This window comes from Natator depressus, chromosome 16 (assembly GCF_965152275.1).
Source record: "Natator depressus isolate rNatDep1 chromosome 16, rNatDep2.hap1, whole genome shotgun sequence".
Lineage (NCBI taxonomy): Eukaryota > Metazoa > Chordata > Testudines > Cheloniidae > Natator > Natator depressus.
Window position 1 is genome coordinate 21,597,428 of NC_134249.1, and position 19,672 is coordinate 21,617,099.

The following is a 19,672-nucleotide window of genomic DNA, read 5'->3' on the forward strand; positions in this document are numbered from 1 at the left end:
GCCAGCCCGAGCCACGGGCCAAGCGGTGACCCACCCCCGGCCCGGCTCCTCCACAGCGCGCCCGGGCGCCGGAGCGGACAGGGCCTTGGGATCTGCGGCCTCCCTGAGAGATCCAGGCGGGGACCGCTCAGTTCGCCCGCGTCAGGCCAGGCAGGGTGACAGGCCGGGCCGGACACCGGGGTCCGGGCCGGACACCGGGGTCCGACACGGAGCCCTGCGGGGAGCCGCCTCAGTCAGAGCCCCGGAGGGGGGGGGGGGGGGAATAAGCACCGCCCCCTCCCTGAAGAGCCCGCCCCCCTGAGGCAGGGCCCGGGCCCGGCTCCGGCTCCGGCTCCCCCTGCGCCGGGAGGGGCCCGTGATGGCAGGGGAAGGCTGTGGCCGTTAGGAAGGGGCGCGGCCACGACGGGCACCGCCCCTTTCCCGTCAGCACCAAACCGAAATGGCGATGGCTCGGCTGCCAGCGCCGGGCTCTTAAAGGAGCCGCTGCGCCGTGAGTCTCGCGCCAGCGGGGCGGTAGCCGTCGTAGCGCCCGGCTGGAAGCCGGTTTGGCCACAAGAGGGCTCCAGGCTTGCCCAGGCCCAGAACGCCGGGGAAATAGGCGGCGGCGGCGAGGCGTTACCATGTCAACCCAGGTAATCAACGCGGAGCCGTGGGGAACTCCTTGGGGCGGGGACCAGGATCCCCAATCTCCGAGACGAGACCGACCCCCTCGCGCCTCCGTCGAGAGGGGCCCGACCCCCATCCCTCCCCCCCCACCAGCGCCTCAGGTGAGAGGGGCCCGACCCCCATCCCTCCCCCCCCCACCAGCGCCTCAGGTGAGAGGGGCCCGACCCCCCATCCTCATGTCCCCAGCGCCTCAGGTAATTGGGGACTGCCCCCCCCCATGTCCTGGCTGGGTCTCAGAGCCACAGGAAGGGGTGCTGGTGCATGAAGTGCATCAGTCAGAGGGTAGCAGAATTGATGTGCAGTTGTCATGTCAAAGTGCCCTGTGAAGTGCCACTTCTGGGAATTGTTGTTTACTGTGAAGTTGTCTTGTATAGAACTGATGGCTGCCAGGGTGCAGCAGTGTGCTGATTATGAAGTCCTGGTGATGGGGTGTGGAGTTACATTGATGTTGTTTTAGTGTGGCGACATGTGGATGTGCAGTGTAAAATCACATGTGCATGTTGTGTTAGTTCATAAAATAAAACAAATAAACCTCTTAATTCCTATCGTCTATGAAGAACAAGCTTCTGGCTGTTTTGGAGCCTTGAGGTGGACCAGAAGAGTGACTGTTATACAATCATGGCAGTTATCATCCCCTTTTGAATGAAGAAGTCTCCAAAGCTTTGTGCCACATGAGTGATTACATTGTGTCTAGCAAGAAAACCCCACGATAAAGACCATTAATCTTCAAAAGGCAGATGCTCTCATCTTGGCTTTATAAAGAGTGGACCAAAATGTGCTTTTGCCTCCTGGTTTGATTTTGTAAAAATCATTCCACAGTGAGGATGTGGGTTTATGGGCTTCCACAAACAGAAAGAATACATTGAACCTCTAGTTGATGAGTAGAATTAACCTAGAGTAAGTATATTTTATTATGTAAGGCATTTTATTTAGGTACCAGCTAACAAATGCCCTCAGACTATCATGAATATTAACTGCATTGGCTTGCAATCTACTTCCAGATGAATTAAAGTCAGTGGAAGTAGAAGTATCATAAAATATCAGGATTGGAAGGGACCTCAGGAGGTCGTCTAGTCCAACCCCCTGCTCAAAGCAGGACCAATCCCCAATTTTTGCCCCAAATCCCTAAATGACCCCCTCAAGGATTGAACTCAGAACCCTGGGTTTTGCAGGCCAATGCTCAAACCACTGAGATATCCCTCCCCCCAACGGAAGTAGTGTGTGTTTAGTGGAGGGTCTCCATTTGAGGAATTTCCTCTTCCTGCATTGTGGTTCATCAGGACACAACTTTACTAACTATTAGAGAATGGGGTAAGATACATCTTTTTGTCAAGGATTGTTGCTGAAGAGCTTTTTCTTAGGGTAGGATGGCAGAGAGGGGATTTGATTTTTTTTTTTTACTCTTTATTGTGTGCCATCTAAATATGGCATTTTGGGAATTTATATCAAACACAGATACCAAGACAATGTGTGCATAAACATCATTAAATAAAACAAATATACAGTATTTCAGTTTACATCTAAACAGTTTCAGTAAGATTTATATACATGTACAGTCTATGACAATCTTGAATATATATATATATATATATATATATATATTTTTAGTTTTACAGATTTTTGCCAGATGACTGACTGCGTTCTGTGCAATGAAGAAAGGGTCATTACAAAGAACATCACCCAGAAAAAGACAGATATCACCCTCTCGTACGCCTAGTCCAATGTCGACTGTCACTTCAAGTAGCAGGTCACCATCTCCTCTTAGCAGGCAGGGCACACCTGCAACTTCCAAAAAAAGGGGACAGAGGTATCAACAGCTTGATGTTACAGTAGAAAGTGATGTAGGAGCTTCTTTTGAATATCAGATTGACAAAGGTATTGTGTAAATAATAAGAATCAACCCTGAATGCATTTAATATTGGCAGAATAAAATTAGCTACATGTCCATCTATTATAAGGTGTATTAAAGGGTCATTGTCACATATTTTAGACCCCATATTTAGCCTACCCTATAATAAATTGTCTTAAATTGCTTAGGCATCATCCAGATTCCAAATATCGACATTATATATTTCTGATTTTAAACCCCTAAGAACTGTTTTATACAGAGCATACCCCCTCAGGCAGCAGAGGGGGCATAAATTAACCAATTGCCCCTAATCCTAGACCTGTAAATTATCATCAGTGAAAGGTGATGTACAAATATAACCGTAAACAAGACATCTTTGTTTCAAGTTCAATTGGAAATCAAACAGCTGGAGAAAGTCAGTATTTACTACATAGACAAGATTAAATTAAAGGGACACTGATATATTAAAAATACATATGTAATAAGTCAGTGAAAACATTTTCACATATTATATGTAATATTAATATTTCAGCTGAAAGACTAGATGAAAAAAGATTTGGATTAATATTTATTTTGCTCCATAAATTTGCATGGTGCTTTATTATGATTTGTATTAAAGTAGCAAGGGCTACCAATATATAACAAAGAGACAATCCTTGCCCTGAAGAGCTACAGGAATAAAAGTCACATGATCCATGCCCCCAGATTTTATAATCCAAACAGGAATTGATGATGATGGGAAAGGTGAGGGAAGCTAGAAATCTCACTTAATCAAGCTCTTGGCACACAAGGACCAGGGCACTCTGATAGCAATAGTGGCACTAGAAACTGTACAGGGGTAGCAAAATGAGGCCCTGACTCCTTTCATCCTCCTGCACTAGACAGTGGAGGTGGACTGGCACAGGGATAATGCACACTGCATCTTGTTAAAGGATTTACCAGATGCCCCTCCTCAACACTCCCAGAGGCATTGTATTTTCCTCAGGCACAACGCTTCTTGGAGCTGCTGTCAATGTGTATCTCCTTCTCAGCCTCTATGCAGGTTTCCCTTGTTTTGTTGTACTAACTAAGCAAAAGTATTACACTTTTTTTCTTTCAGTGCTAGTTGAATCACACTTTTTCTATAATTTGCAGATGAAGACTGTATTAGTCCAGGAGTTAAATACATTACAGAATCTCTTATTAAAAACCTGTCCAAACAGGAAAATTTGACATACGTAAAATCACTGAATCTTTCTCTTGCTAAGGATGGGGGCAAGAAATTTAAGGTGGGTTACTGCATGCAATTTCTTATTAACTATAATTCACAATAGTATTAAAGTTCAATAATATTTTAAAACATTGGAAATAATGATTAGGAAAACACTTTAAGTAGATGAGACGAGCCAGTCTACCTCTCTGGGCCCAATTCTGCAACCGCTACTTATGAAAGTAGGAATTACAGAATCAAGCCTCATCATTGTACAAATTACCATTGATACCAATGAGAGTTTCATATGTGGAACAAAGCTAAAATATGGCTACATGTTTGTGTAATTTCTCAACTTCTGGGTAGTGGTGCCACTTATGGATTTTTTTTATTTTATTTTAATTTTTTTTGTGGAAAGTAGTCCTTTCTGTAGATGAGGTTGGTCTACTGCAGAGCTAGTAGCATCTGTAGTTTTCTACTCTTTTGCAGTATGGAAAGCTGCAGGTGTGTTCAGCTGCAGGTGTGTCCCGATGCAAAATTTCAGAGCTCAGATTTGCAATTCTATGGTAAAGGGGATAATAATGATTTGTAGTGGCTTTTATGAAGACGTGATTCTTAAAAACATAAACCTGCTGTTCTGAATGCAAATATAGGTACCATCTTGTATTAACAAACTACTACATATAATTTGTTTTTTAGTACATAGAAAAATTGGAAAAGTGCTCTAAACTAGAGGTATTAAATCTCAGTAATAATCAAATAGAGAAGATTGAGAAGTTGGATAAACAGTTAAACCTACACGAACTCAATTTGTCCTACAATAAAATCAGGTAAGCCGACACTCTGTTTTTGGTGTGGGTGGAGAATGTTACTTATTTTTAAAAATTTAAGTTGTTCAGATTCTATGGTCAGGAGTGTGGTATAAAAGTTAGATATATTTAAAATATTTCATGCATTAATATTACAAACTGTTCTTGCTGTTTGTTATATGAGAATGGAAAAGATTCACCTTCAGAAAAGAGAACTGAAAGATTAAACTGAAAGGGCCTGCTCATGCAGTCAGTGCACTCATTAAACTCTTATTTTATTTGCCACAAAAGGGCAGCTTTTAGTGTTTTGGGAGGAAGTTACTTGATTTAAAAAATGCTGAGGGGACAGTGGATGGGATGAAAGAGCAACTTCTCCGTGCTCCCCTTAGTTTTACCACTGATAAAGTAGGCTTATTAATTCTTTCTATAGGAGGTTTTCTTTGCAAGTGCAGTAACCACAATAGCAGTAAAGAGGTTAATAAAGGAAGTGTGCAGAAGACTGACTAAATAATATTTCTACATGCTGCAGTGATGCAACTTCCTCTTTCAAGAGGGTTAGAAAACAAAATGAAATAATACCATACTAGTAAAGTGATATATACCTATAAGATTACTTTCCATTTTTGCTTGATTATAATATACATAGCTTAAATGACACCTTGGTTATGACTTGTTTTGTACTGTTACTGTGTATTTGAAACATATATTGCAGAATTAAGGTTAATTACAAAAATGATTGTTTGGGCTATTGAGGCACTTCTCTATTGGTGGCCATTCCTAACATATGGTAGCCAAAAGAATAGGCACTGCAATAGTAACCAGTGTAAGTAGTCAACAGCAGTGATGTGACGGCATACATTTTTCTTTTATGTCTATGACACTATAAAAAACAAAATCTCTTGTATGGTCTCCCTATTTGAAGTTGTTCAGTAGCTTCATAAAAATGTGTTCTTCACACCATAATGTCTTCAGGTAGTGCAGACAGCCAACTTGCTGTGTTCTAAAATACGTATGGAAGATATTTGTATTTACACTATTAAAAACCAGGTGAAAGGTACATTAGTGTCAACTCATCTCACACATTTCTTTGCTTTCAATGGTTTGACAAACTACTGTGCTCACTGACAGACCTTTGAGTATGCCATATGATCACTTAAACACCAAATATTACACAAATTATACAAAGAGTCTAAATATAAAATTTACCAGAAATGAATGTGTATTACAAACCATTCCACCCCTTGTGCAGCATGATTGGTTAATGTAAAGGGATAATAGCATTGTCTGTAAAGCTCCACTATGTATGGGAGGTACTGTTGGGCCTCTTCTTACTCTCTTACTTTTGTTGATAAGAAAAGCCTTTTTTAGTGTCTTTTTACATCACATACATACTTGGATTTGCAAAATATAGAAATGCTTTCTGACCACGATTCTGACAAGAAAGTGAAACTCCACTGTGGAAAAAATGGCAGTTATGTGTATTGAGGTCAATTGAAAAGTACTTGCAAACAAAGGTCATTTAGTAATATATTTTCTGAAGCTGATTTCTTTCCAAAAGAGAAACATTCTATTGATTTTTTTTCTTTATACTGTACATATTCCACATTTGAGAGGCTACAGACTAGCCACACCTTTATAATCAAAATTATGGTGTCTGGTTTTTTGCCTCTGCTTGATTCATGTTTCCTAGGGCTGATTCTAAAATGTGAGAGAGGGGAAAGTGAATTTATTAAAATGAAACTCTGAAGGTATTTTCGTCATTTTAATTATCGTGTTAAAATAAGGAGATGTAAGATACTTAATGCATATTACAGAGAAATCTGCAATAAAGTCCAGCTACAATAGGCAACGTCTGTCTTATCTAACCACTTTAAAATATCTCCAGGTTTTCAGTATAGTTTTGTTTGATCACCTTCACTGTGCATCCATTTTTACTGTTTTTTTCGGTGACCAGTTAAGACAGGTTTCACTGTACAGTATCCCTGAGGCCATAGCTACACTGTATATATGATTTGCTTCATGATGTCTAAATTCTATTTCTCTTCTTGTTTCCAGTAAAATTGAAGGTCTAGAGCATATGCAGAATCTACAAAAGTTGAACCTTGCAGGAAATGAGATTGAGCACATTCCTGTGTGGGTAGGCAAGAAATTAAGGTCCCTGCGCATCCTTATTTTGAGGCAAAATAAAATATCATCAGTAAGTGACTTTAACTAGGAGAAATAATTGTTAGAAATATTTTATTTTTAAAAAACTTTCATATTTAACTTCTCAATTAATCAGCAACATGAAAATTACAGGCTCTCTGGGGAAAAGATATAATAATATAGATTTGCTCTCTACATAGCAAGGCTACTCACTGTTTATCAGGAAAACTCTCCCTCTGTCACAAAGCACTCACATCATACAAACTATTATTAGTCAGGGCAATGTAAGGCTTTGCAAGCTCAGGAAAGACTTCATGGAAGTTGACAAGCTTCTCCCAAATTGTGGGTTCCATTTCAATTCTTCATGCTGTGTGCCCAACTCTAATTAGCATAAGTTAGTTACATATGTGCTTTGTGCAAAGAATAGAAGTGATTGGCATTTCAAAAAAACTTCTTAACTGAGACATGATTAGATTAATGTTTGTGGTCCCCTTTGTGTACTCTGCAAGAATATGGCTGTGAGTAGGGCTCATTTTAGTGGTAGTAAAGCTCCTGAAGGAACCATGCTGTAGGAGCCAAGATGGTCCAGCCCTCTTTGAAGACAACTTCACAGGGTTGGTGTTCCATTTCCTCATGAACCCCAAGGGTGTCTGGGATTGGAAAGCTGGTATTTCTCCCCCTCCCCCAAAGTGCCCCTCCACCTGAGGTGACATCTACTTGGAATTTCCAAGGTCAAGATTCCATAACTTTCTGTCCACTTCCCATGGGTTTCTCCCACAGAGAACACTTTAACTCCATAAATTTAGTTCACAATTTGAGCTCTGATATTGCTATATAATTTTGGTGGGGGCATCAGTTTTAGAAATTACATTGTTATATAAACAATGAAATGTAGCCTTCACTTACATTAACAATGTATTTTATTTAAAAAGTAGAAAATGGATGTTAGGGGAGTGATTGTCTTTGGAAAGATGTCTAATCATTGTACCTTTCTCTTTGATTTAGCTCCATGACATAGCTAAGCTGAAGCCCTTAAAAGACTTGACTTCTTTGTTCCTGGCAGACAATCCAGTTGTAAATCTGCCTCATTACCGCCTATATACCATATTCCACCTACGCTCACTGGAAAACCTTGACGGACAGCCAGTGACAAATCATGACAGGAAGGAGGCTCTTGAGAGGTTTAATTTAGGTAATCATGATGATATGTTAGAGCTACTGTGAACTATACCAAATTTAGAAGGTTATATTTAAAAGCTTTGTAATTCCTGATGTCATGATTTGATATGGATTATTAAAATTAAGATTTAAGTACACTGTTAAAGTTTACTGCCAACTTATGATGTGACCAGCTATGTCCTCTTAAAAACCATTCAAAGGTCCTCCAAGAAAAAAAGGAGGATTTTAGCCTACTCAATGTCCAATTCTATTGTAGACACAAGAAGAATTATCTTTTATTTAAATTCATATTTAAGAAGGCTGACTTTATGTATCATAAGGTCACAAGCTATGTTTTACTTCTCATCTCACTTTAAATTATGTCACGTATGGAAAATCACAGCATAGTGGGCTTGATTCTTAGTAACTCCGTTCCTGTGCTTGGGACAGGGATTGGGTGGGCAAGACTGGTATAACTTAAGCTTTGCTTCCCTTAAAAACTGAAGTGCAGTGCACTCTAGCTACACCCCTGCCGTGCTCCTAACTTTGGAGGTTGTGAGAAGGCCAGCATATAGCCCTTATACCAGCTCTTCCCTGGCTAAAGATTCCCTGCATAAAGGATATTTTCAGGGCACCATTTCCAACCACATTGTGATCCTCTTACACTGCCAGAGTGGTATAAAGGAGCCTTAGTATAACTTCTCATTCTCTGTATGTGCACATAGAGATAGCTGACCAAAAAAAGAAGCTAGAAAGGTTTGAAATTTTGGTCTAATTGAAGATGCCTGTTTAAAAACAAAAGATTTCAAACGTTGTAGATCAGACATAATTCTGATTTACATCTAAAAACAAGACTTACATGTAAAGCACAATATAAGTAAAACAAGAATTATTTCAGGAAGTTCTCTTAAGTATTTATTTCAGTATAGATTTTAAAAAATTGTGTAAATATACTAATTGCCTTAAAGTGGAGAAGCACCATTGCTTCCAAGTTTCAGATTGAAGAAGCAAGTGGAAAAATGTTTGAGTGTTTGGATTATTTTGTTTTGCAGAAGAAATAGAAAAATTAGAAAAAGATTTAGAGAAAACAATAAAAGAGATGGAGGACCTTAAAATTAAACAGTTTGAAGTGCTTGAACAACTTCAGCATCAAGATGAGGTGAATAGATCATTAAAACAAAAAACCCTTCAAGAGAAACAAATCTACAAAGAACTTGAGAGGGACCTGGACACCAAAAATGAATTGGTAAATTAATCATTTGGGTTAAAAATAAATACTGAAGAAATATTTTTGAGAATCATTTTGTTTCACTAACAATAAATGCAATATAATATATGTTTAAATGCTTGGGGATTTATGTTTAAATTTGTATTTAGATGGCTCAGTGGATTGTAAGTGGGATATGAAGCTTTTCTGGTACCGGGCGATGCTTCAACTCCAGGCAGACTGGTAGTGACCAATCCACATTCAGCAGGTCTCTGGTATTTTGTGTGTAGTGAGTTAATGTTCTTGGACCAGTTCCTTGTGGGAAAGATCCACATTACCAGTTGTGAGAGTGGTGGCTTTGGTAATCTTGGGGTGGAGGCCAAAGATGGAGTGGGGCAGAGAGAATTAACTCACTGTAATTAATTTCACTCTACCTGGATGAGGCACAATGGTGAAGTTGCCAGGAAAAGTTTACACTTCCACTGCCTGTGCTATATCTATATTGTGGATAAAACCAGGACTTTAGTCTCCAGGGTTGTTAAATCTGGCACCTTTCACAAGCACTACATTCATAAAGTCAACCGTCTGCTCAGATTGCTTAAGACTTCTGCTAGACCGAGAACCTAGAGCAATTTACATATTTAGAGGTGGCTGACTAGGAGTTACTATAGTGGTTTCTCTGAGGAGAAATTGCCATCTAAATTTTAAAGCACCTCCAGCTGGGGAAGAAGCCGGAATAATAACTGAAACTGATGCAATCCAGCACAATATACTTGTGGCCTTCCGAGTCAAACAAGCCCTAGAAAAGCCTTATACTGCAGAAGGACAGTCAATGCAGCATAAACAAAACTTGTTTAAATGGCCAATAGTTACAGATGCCTGCAGATGAAAATTTGATGAGTTATAACTTGAATGCACCATGTGTATATCTTCCCTTGCTGACACAGCAGGGGGTTCTGCCTTTTCACCATTATCTATCTCTCCATTTCCCAGAAAATCCTCCCTGGGATTGAAGATTTTGTGGCTTGGGAGTGGGCAAGCAGAGTAATATATGCTGTATCCTTACCAACTTCACAAAGAATAAGAACAAAACTTAATACATCCTGTGGCTTTATTACACTTTTGTATGCATTCCTTCTGTGTTATAGAACCATTGGTAAGCACAGGATGGTTGTGGTTTGAGGATTTTGTCCATGGACAGCAGAAGTTTCTCTGGCGACATGACTATATTGGCATTGTAATGCTAGGAAGCTGGAGAAGAAACATGGCCTTTGCACAGACTGCTCTGGCCCCTGGCAGATCTCACCTCTGTAGGTTTTGGGCACTGAACTTTCACTGACTTCACTGGAAGCTGTGGGTGCTCATCTCATCTGAAAATTGGGCCCAAGGTATCTAATATTGGAAACACAAATTGAGGCATCCAAAATGAGTAGCCACTTTTGAAAATTTTAGCTCTAAATTCTCTAAAAATATTACCTCTGTAATTCTATCCAGCATCTGCATGGATTCCTCCCACATGCCCAAGTAAATTTGCTAAACAGCTTTAATTTGTACACCCACATTTCAAAATGTACAGATTTTTCATTAAAGAACCACATTCTATATCTCTTTCCCTCCTCACTTACATTCTTTGCCCCATTTTCTGCTCCTGTAACTTTTTATCCTGTGTGCAAGTTGAGTGGCCCATTGAATACCAAGAATCACATGGACATTTGCTTAGTTGTCTTTTCATTTAGTTTGCCTGGAAATAGGCAGTGTGTAATATACACATTTCTCCTGAATTAAGGCTTTCAAGTTATAAAATTGTATGTTTCCTATCACTTTAGTATTTTAAAAAAGCTAATGTCTGTTTGCCTCTAGTCACTTTTTGTTTAAAACTTTGTGTATTAGTAAGAGGTTAAGTTATTCATGGCTGCTAAATTTCTAGTGTACTGATGATTCTTCATTGTTTAATTTTTAAATTGCTGCTGTAGTGAAGAAAAATAATCCACACTTACCTTGTGATAGTAAAAGGTGTTTGCCACTGGGTTCTTCTTCATTACTGTTATTGTAGGTCATGTCCATTATTTGCTTCTATTTTGCTCATATCATCCTCAGAGCCTGTATTTGAAGATTATCTTATCTTTCATTGCTGGGTGTAAAATGTAAAATTATAAATAATTAAACTTATCATTTGATTTATATACTTTCATTAGGTATGTCTGTGAAATCTTATTATTTAATATTTCCTTTCAGCTAAGAGATGAGTAGAGCTATACATTTGTATAAGTATACCCAGTATATTTTCTACCAAACAGCAGCATATTTCTAAAATGTAGTTCTCAGTATAGTGAGAGTTTAGCAGCATATATTTTACAACTTAACCCACTGTTATCCTTTGGATGACAAACTTTGCTTGCTTCTTTCTTCCTTTAGCTGGTATCTTGGTTTGTCACAGTTCCCTTTCCACTGAGCCTTTATTCCTCACTAAAGGTAGTCCCCATGTACAGCTGGATTGCACAATTTTGTATTTTTGCATAGGATATGCTTGCATGATGTCATAGTGTCAAAACATCTTAAATAAAAAAGTTACGAGACTAGTCATTTGCTTAATCTGCTATAATTATTCTTCCTCAAATATTTTCTATTCTGAATGTGATTAAAGTTTTGCATGATACCAACTATTTAGATCTCTAAACCTTTCATTAAGCCTTTCCCTTATTCCAGTCTATTCTATATTTCTCTTCTTTTCCTCCATTAGTCCTACATTCTGCTGTCTATTGGAGCCTTGCTGCATGCTCTTCCTCAGGTATTCAGCATGAAAAGCTGACCAAAAAATAAATAAAAATCACATGATGGACCTTTGCTAAAAGTTTAAGTAACATCATAGCGTTGATACACAATGTATTACATTAAAGTTGGCTTTAACAATACTGTAAATATCTTCATAACTAAGTCAGTTTAACGTTAGGAAACTATGGGTGGTGTATTTCTTGCTAAATGTATCACCATTTGATAGCACAATTTAAGTTCCTCTCAGCACAAAAACATAAAAAGAAAAATGTCAGAAGAGTGGTGTATTGTATTAGTAGCCTTATCGTTGTTCACTAGTTAGCATTCTCTAAAACCTAAAGTAGTTTAACAAGATGCACCTGAAACAAAGTTTCTTATTCTGGCTTGTTAAACCGTTACTTACAGAAAATTTACATCGTTGATTGATTAGATGTTTGACTAAGTTAGTTATTGACATGCCTGTTTCTTGAGACCTTTAGTACATTGAGTAGCTATATTTGGGTTGTCTTTTTTGTGAGGAATATGAAATATAGATTCAAAGGACCTTCATGTGATCATTTGTGTTACAGCAGTTGTTTGTTTTTTGTCTGAGTCTTGTTTATAGTAATTTAACGTTATATCCTTTGTTACCAAACCTTCTCATAACTGTTTTCTTGTATAGAGGCTTTGGATCACTATACAGTTAATGCATACAGTGATAAGTGCTAATGTATGTAGTAATTCAATATGGTAATTTGCTGGTGAAAGTGACTCGTGTTTTATACTGGCATTAGCTAAAGCAGAAGACAATGGAGTTAACCCGAGCATGCCAGAAGCAATACGAATTGGAGCAGGAACTGGCTTTTTATAAGATTGATGCCAAATTTGAGCCATTAAGTTATTTTCCACCGGAGGTAATTATTTAAAAAATAATGATTTTTTTGTGTTTGTCCCCTCTATTGCTTTGCATTCTAATAAAACTAAAAATGAGGCAGGGCATGTTATTTACTGTAATTTTAAATAGATTTTGCTTTCTAAATAGTTACTGCTTGTCATTTGTGCAAATTAAACTTTGTTTGAAATTGGAAGTTATATACTTTTCTCTGCATGGTTTCTTGAAAGGCTTAAAGTCAATATTTTGTAATGTTACTATTAAGTGGCATTTAATATTTAAATATTAATGTTAATAGCTATAAATTTGTTTTGGCTGAGTAAAGCTAGTGAATAGATCATTCATTCTTACTGATAATTATGCAATGGATTTTCCCCACTTTGGGCCTGATTCTGTAGCCTGTACTCACTCTGGGTGAAAATCTGACCCTACTGAAGTCAATAGTAAAACTCCCATTGACTTCAATGGGAGCAGGATTTCTATTCACTATTTTACTTACAGGAATAACCCCTTTTTGGATTGTAGAGTTTGGACCTTCTCCTTTAGAGTGGAAGGAGACATCACAACAGAAGTATAAAAAGATCAATGAGAATGTTAAATACTCTTGGTGAACTACTAATATATAGTTTTTGAAATATTCGAAAGGGTACAGTATGAGTAAAGTTAAAGGGCACCATCAATTAAAATCACACTTCTGCCTGAATTTACATTTTTAGTGTTACAAGTATAATCTAAATTACTATAACTATAAAAGAGATTAGCAGTAAACAATTCCTTCAGTTCATTTGACAGAAGTTTTTATATGGTCAGTTTCACCAATGTGTCTGCAGGACTGTAGCCATAATCATTTTTTTTCCATGTTGTTTGTGTGGGTGTCAATGAAGAACTCTTCATATATTTTTAAACTGTCTGGATTTCAAGTTGGTGGCCCTTTACATGTAGGTTAAATTCAAGTTTAAATGTACAAAATCATGAATTACTTTTGAAGCCTCATAAAACATTTACTGTGTATGAAAATAATATAAGATATTTGTTCTTGTCATGTTTCAGGATGTTGAACTTGATGATGTACCTGGTGAAAGCCCTTACATTGGTAAAGCCAGGTACAAGAGAAATATGTATACCAAAAAAGGTTACATAGCTAATAAAGCTCAACAAATACAAGTTGGAAAAATTGAACTAGATGAAGATCTACAGAGGAACCAGCAGCTTAAATTGAAACTTCATCAAACTCTAGATGTTCAGCTAGAAGATAAAGAAAAAAAGATTCAAGCTGGTAAAGTTTTAAATTTTCTCAAGCAAAAATATGAAACCAGTTCCCTTTATCTGATGTCAGTGGAACATTTTGATTTATGCTGAACTTCCCAACAAACTGCTCAAACTTTAGAATTAATGTGATATCTACATTTAGCATTTGATTGTGTATTTTTAGTCAATGTAGCTACATTTCAAAATTACCATCAAATGACAAACAAAAAATGAGGACTGCAATAGATTGCTTTGAGAATTTAGCATGAAGGGACTTGATAATAAAATATTATTCTTTGATGTTTAACTTACAAAAATGTAGTGTTAAGGGCAAGATTCATATGCAGATTTCAAATGCACTAGAGAGCAGATTTCTCCCTCTCTTATCCCCCCATCTCAACTAAGTAATGTAAGGTGAGTAAAATTGAAGTTGGAAATAGGTTAATGCCTGTGTATTGCAGATAAAATGCTGGATTGTCTCCTTCCATGGGCAACCCATTGGCTGAGAGCAGGGGTGGGCAGAGAAGCTACAACACTTAGTGAGTTTCACATTTGTGAGTTACCTCACAACTGTTCAATCACAACAGGTTTTGGGGGATTAGTAGAAGTCCGCCCAACCACATGAAACCTCCAGATTTGCAGGGGCTACAAGAGTTTACATCTTTGCACTGTTGCTTTTCCTTTTACCAGTATCAGCATGGTTTCAGCAAGGGTGTTGCTGCCACTGCCTAAGCTCCTCACAGCTGTGCAGTAACAGCTGTGGGGACGGCAGAGAAACAGACACTGCTTGATGTAGCATTGGTTCCCAATGGTACAGCTGGAATACCAGCCAGGAATGATGCCAAGTTAAATAGGCAGTCCCGAGTTCAACTCCCATCCTTATCCTGAAAACACATTGGAGTCAAATTTTCCCCACAGGGCACTCTGAGTAGTTTCTCTAGGGTGAAGAGATAATGCCAGGAGGTGACTTTTTTTTTCTTTTTTTTTCTTTCCCACTTCCACGTCCTCGAGGAGTTCTGCCTGAGTTGGTTGAGCCAATCTGAGTCCGTTGTAGAGTTAATTAGGATAATCAAGTAAAGCAATATATTGTATATTTATCAAACATACTAGGGAGAAATCAAATTAAGAAAATTGTTACGATTAAGTATATGGCAAAAAGTAATTGTGAAAGATCTTATTTATGTGATGCTTTGTGATATAGCAACTTTGTTCATCAGGGTCTCACTTAGAGTATGTCTACCTAGCAGCTCGGAGAGGGCTTCCCACTACAGTAGACTGACATGCACTAGCTCTACTTGAGCTAGCACACTTAAAATAGCAGTGCGGCTGTGACAGCATGGGTGGTGGCTCAGGCTAGTCTCCCAAGCACTGTACATACCCATGGGGTCAGGCAGGATAGTACTCAGGGGGCATTCATATCCTCAGGGGGACATAGTCTAGAGAGGATATGGAGGAAACAGATAATATATTATCAATGTTATACAGAAATCATTAAAGTGTGTTTTGATTTTTTTAATTATTTATTAATTTTGCAGCTGAAGGAAGATTAGCAGAACTACAAAATGAAATAGTAAGTGCAGAGCAACACGTTTTTAAAGCAAAGGAGGAACTTAAACAACTGCAAGACACTGTGGCTCAGAAAAAAGTATGTAAAAGCTAACAACAATGTGAAGATAAAGAATAAAAATGTTTTGAAGCAATGTAGACATAGAAAATGTAGTAATATGCTCCTCCCAGTTTTGTCAAGAAGTCCGATTAAGACAAGATTTTTTTTTTCCCCTTTTTTTACTTTCCCTTGGAATTTTTAAAATACACTTAAATGAGGCTTTTAAAATTATTCAGACACCAGGTCTCGGTGGTTTCCTGGCTCATTGGGCCAACGTTACACAATTTTGAGATTCTAAACTGTTTGTTGTCAAAGAGCGAACAACATATTCCTATTTTCATAGCTAATTTGTGAGCACTTGTCACCTGAGCAAAATAACCAGAAACAAGATGTCAGCAAGCTGGAGTTCCTAGTTTGTATCTAATTTAGGTTAATGCAGACTATAATAACTCCATGTTTATCAACTATATCTTTCAAAAAGATTCTGAATCAGCTATATATTTCCAAGCTTAATGAGCTGTTTTTCCATGCCTCAACTCCAGATTTCAGAAGCAGAAAAGGAAAGTCTTCAACAGCAACTGAGTGGCAAGATACTTCTCCTAAATCAACTACGAGAGGAAGCTTTGGAACTAGAAAAACACATGGGAAAACAGAAGCGAGAAATAGGGAATAAGCAAAAGGAGATTGAAGACTTGCAGAGTTTTATAGATTCCGTAGATCCAAAAGATCCAAGATACGTAAGTAAAGTACTAAAAAGTAAATATGGAAACCTAGTTTTTCTATGTCAGGTTTTGGATTAAGGTATACTTTTTGTTAGTTAAAATTCTGAATAAATATTTAACTAGAATCTCGTTACACCTAATTTTATAAAACAATCTGCTTTTCATACTATTTTAGCAATATTTTTAGCTCATGAGCTACTTATAAGATAATTGTTTCCTTTAGTTGCTTGGTATTAAAGATGTGTTATTACCACAGAATTTAAAATTGGCTTCCACCTTTATCAAATATATTTATGGAAGTAGAGTCCAGATTCTGAAAGGTATTTAGGCACCTAACTCCCAGTGAAATTAATGGAAACTAGGCATCTTTTGAGGATCTAGGCCTAACTATTCAACTAAAAATGTTTACTTTGTTGAGATAAATCACATAAACATTAAGTTTATAAGATGTAACTGTTTGCATTTGTGAAAATTTAAGTATTCAAGACAAGTTACTAAAAAGTCATAGAAGTTATGGCATTGTGTTCATTTTTACTATGTGCTACATTGTATCTAGATCCTAAAGCCCCAGTTCGGCAAACAGATGTATTCAGGGAGACCCTTGAAGGCAAAGAGGTTCCATGCAGGTGTAAGGGTCTACCTGCGTGCATCTCTTTGCAGGATCAGGGCCCAAGTGGTTAAGCCACTGAACTAATATATGTTAAATAGGAGATAACTGTTGCAGCTCCATAGTTAAGGCCCGGACCCTGCAATGAGCTTTGCACATTGGCATGGTGGGGTCTGCCTTTGCGGAACATCTTGCAGGACTGGGGACCAAAGCTGGAACCAGGCTTCTGTTAAAAGCTGTAATTTTGACAAGAGTGAGATTTGTCCAATTCGTCTTCGGGAGGACTATATTTCTCTCCCCCCTTCTACCCTCCCTTAAATGAAAATATTCTCAACATGTTACCACAACGGTCAGGTGTTGTCATAAATATAAAGGGAAGGGTAACCACCTTTCTGTATACAGCTATAAAATCCCTCCTGGCCAGAGGCAACATCCTGTTACCTGTGAAGGGTTAAGAAGCTCAGCTAACCTGGCTGGCACCTGACCCAAAGGACCAATAAGGGAACAAGATACTTTCAAATCTTGGGGGGGAGGGAGGGAAAGGCTTTTGTTTGTGCTCTTTGTTTACGGGTTTGTTCTCTCTTGGGACTGAGAGAGGCCAGACAGAAATCCATCTTCTCCACCCCATCCTAATCCAAGTCTCCAATATTGTAACCAGTATAGGTAAGCCAGGCAAGGCGGATTAGTTTTATCTTTTGTTTTATGTGAATTTTCCCTGTGTTAAGAGGGAGATTTATTCCCGTTTTCTGTAACTTTAAGATTTTGCCCAGAGGGGGATCCTCTGTCTTTTGAATCTGATTACTCTGTAAAGTATTTTCCATCCTGATTTTACAGAGGTGATTCTTTTACCTTTTCTTTAATTAAAATTCTTCTAAGAACCTGATTGATTTTTCATTGTTCTTAAGATCCAAGGGTTTGGGTCTGTGTTCACCTGTACAAATTGGTGAGGATTATTATTAAGCCTTCCCCAGGAAAGGGGGTGTAGGGCTTGGGGGGGATATTTTGGGGAAAGACATCTCCAAGTGGTCTCTTTCCCTGTTCTTTGTTTAAAACGCTTGGTGGTGGCAGCATACTGTTCAAGGCCAAGGCAAAGTTTGTACCTTGGGGAAGTTTTTAACCTAAGGTGGTAAGAATAAGCTTAGGGGGTCTTTTATGTGGGTCCCCACATCTGTACCCTAGAGTTCAGAGTGGGGAAGGAACCCTGACAGGTGTCATTAAGGGTTTTGTGATAAGGGAGGGAGACAGACTAAAAATAAAAAACAGTGCAACTAACTATCAGACACTTGTATTCGATTATTGTTCTGAAATATTTGAAGAACTTTAGGCCTGAATATTTTTAAACTAAGAGCGTATTCCTTCACTAGCATGGTCAGAAAAAACAACCATTGACTTCAGTGGGCACTGGATCAGACCCTTACAGTTGGGACAGACTCCAGACCTGTCTAAGGCTCCTTTAATGCTGTTCCAGAAGGGCAGAATCAGGACCTTTTCCCCCATTTGCAGGGATAGTACAACTGACAAATGTCCTTTGCTACAGCTGGCTGGAGAGGGAAACAAGATGAGTAGAAACAAAGTGTCTTGACTTTTTTCCTCTCTGCCCTTTATTTATGCATGCTTCTGCTTTCCTACAGCAATGCTTGTGGTGGCTGTACAATAGGAACATTATGCAACAGAGAGGTTAATGCACAATTGCCTTTCCATTTCCTATACCCCTGCGTGGACCATGTCTGTGCAAGATTGCTGTTCTTTAGCTTCCGTCCTTCAGCAAGGAGAGCATAGGGATCTGCATTATTGTAAAAGAAATTTCAGTTCCTGAATGCCTAGGATGCAAACACTGACATTCCAAGGAAACTATGTGAATGGGCCTGTTTCTTTTATCTATACAAGCAGTATTTAAAAGTTGATCTTTAACATACTTGTGGTGTATAACTTACGTGAATATTATGTACAGCAGGTTTAAATTAGACTACAGTGAGTTTTTTAAAATGTGTCCTAAAATCAAATCTATTATAAAATAAAAGCTTTTCAGATGTGCATTCCATATCTATTGTCCATTTATATGAATACACAGGAAAAGTATTCCCATGCCTGGCCTCTGCTTTCATCTGAGACCCAGACTCCTTTTTATTTTTTTAAAATAGATTTCAAATCTGCAGTTAAGAAAATAAAATAGGAGGATTGTAACAGTCTGTGTGTTTCAGGGAGGAAACTGCTTTCTCAAGAGGACAAGCCCAGCCTCTTGGGGAGTAGACTGACTGTTACTAACTCCGTAGTCGATTGGCTACATACACAGCTTCCTGTGTTGTGATTTAAAGCAAACAGGGCAGAGTACAGCTTGTGGAGACAAGTAGAGATCGGAGAGCATGACATGTCAAAAGCTCTCAGCCTCTGCAACTTCCCATAGTTTCAAACCACATGCTTACCAAAGTGTAATCGTCAAATAGAAAAGTTTGGAGGAAAGAGAAGACAGAAGAGAAACCATGTTTCATTTTAAGCTGCTGCTTTCCATCATTTAGACTTCAGTTCATCATTTAAAATGGATTCTAAATTAGGGGTGGAGCTGTTTGCACATGACTTCAAAGGAAGAAAAGACAAAGCTGTAAGTGTTTATTTTTAACAATCCTCTTGTGACATTCAACAGTTGTAGCAAAATGATCATTCAAGAACAGCAGCTGTGCTTAATCTTATTAATTGGAACTGTACTTTGGAAGTTAGAAATTAACTTAGACTGGATTTTTTAAATGGGTGACAATGTTTAGTTTCAGTAATATGAATACTGAGAATCGTAACTTTTTATTTGCATACTTTTAAAAATATATTGAG

General features: G+C 38.3%; 1 protein-coding gene and 1 long non-coding RNA gene across 5 annotated transcripts in view; one reads left to right on the forward strand and one right to left on the reverse strand.

Moving 5' to 3' along the window:
* Positions 1-415: 415 nt before the first annotated feature.
* The window catches only part of CNTRL (centriolin), a 57,365-nt gene continuing 38,108 nt past the window's right edge, over positions 416-19,672 (forward strand). The window contains exons 1-12 of one of the 4 annotated variants that reach the window (XM_074973937.1): positions 416-632; positions 2,275-2,541; positions 3,650-3,783; positions 4,404-4,534; positions 6,569-6,710; positions 7,664-7,850; positions 8,869-9,062; positions 11,439-11,495; positions 12,569-12,688; positions 13,717-13,942; positions 15,450-15,559; positions 16,063-16,257. In XM_074973937.1, the coding sequence (XP_074830038.1) occupies positions 2,316-2,541; positions 3,650-3,783; positions 4,404-4,534; positions 6,569-6,710; positions 7,664-7,850; positions 8,869-9,062; positions 11,439-11,495; positions 12,569-12,688; positions 13,717-13,942; positions 15,450-15,559; positions 16,063-16,257 (1,722 nt within the window). In that variant the 5' untranslated portion in view covers positions 416-632; positions 2,275-2,315. Of the gene's footprint in view, positions 633-2,274; positions 2,542-3,649; positions 3,784-4,403; positions 4,535-6,568; positions 6,711-7,663; positions 7,851-8,868; positions 9,063-11,438; positions 11,496-11,763; positions 11,812-12,568; positions 12,689-13,716; positions 13,943-15,449; positions 15,560-16,062; positions 16,258-19,060; positions 19,449-19,672 lie in introns of those variants that run through there. The other 3 variants (XM_074973938.1, XM_074973939.1, XM_074973940.1) reach the window with 3 other exon arrangements.
* Positions 2,318-12,271, reverse strand: LOC141999983 (uncharacterized). The gene is made up of 3 exons (XR_012642145.1): positions 11,021-12,271; positions 10,330-10,415; positions 2,318-2,451 (listed from the first exon to the last, which is right to left on the reverse strand). It is a non-coding gene; the product is annotated as an uncharacterized LOC141999983 (long non-coding RNA).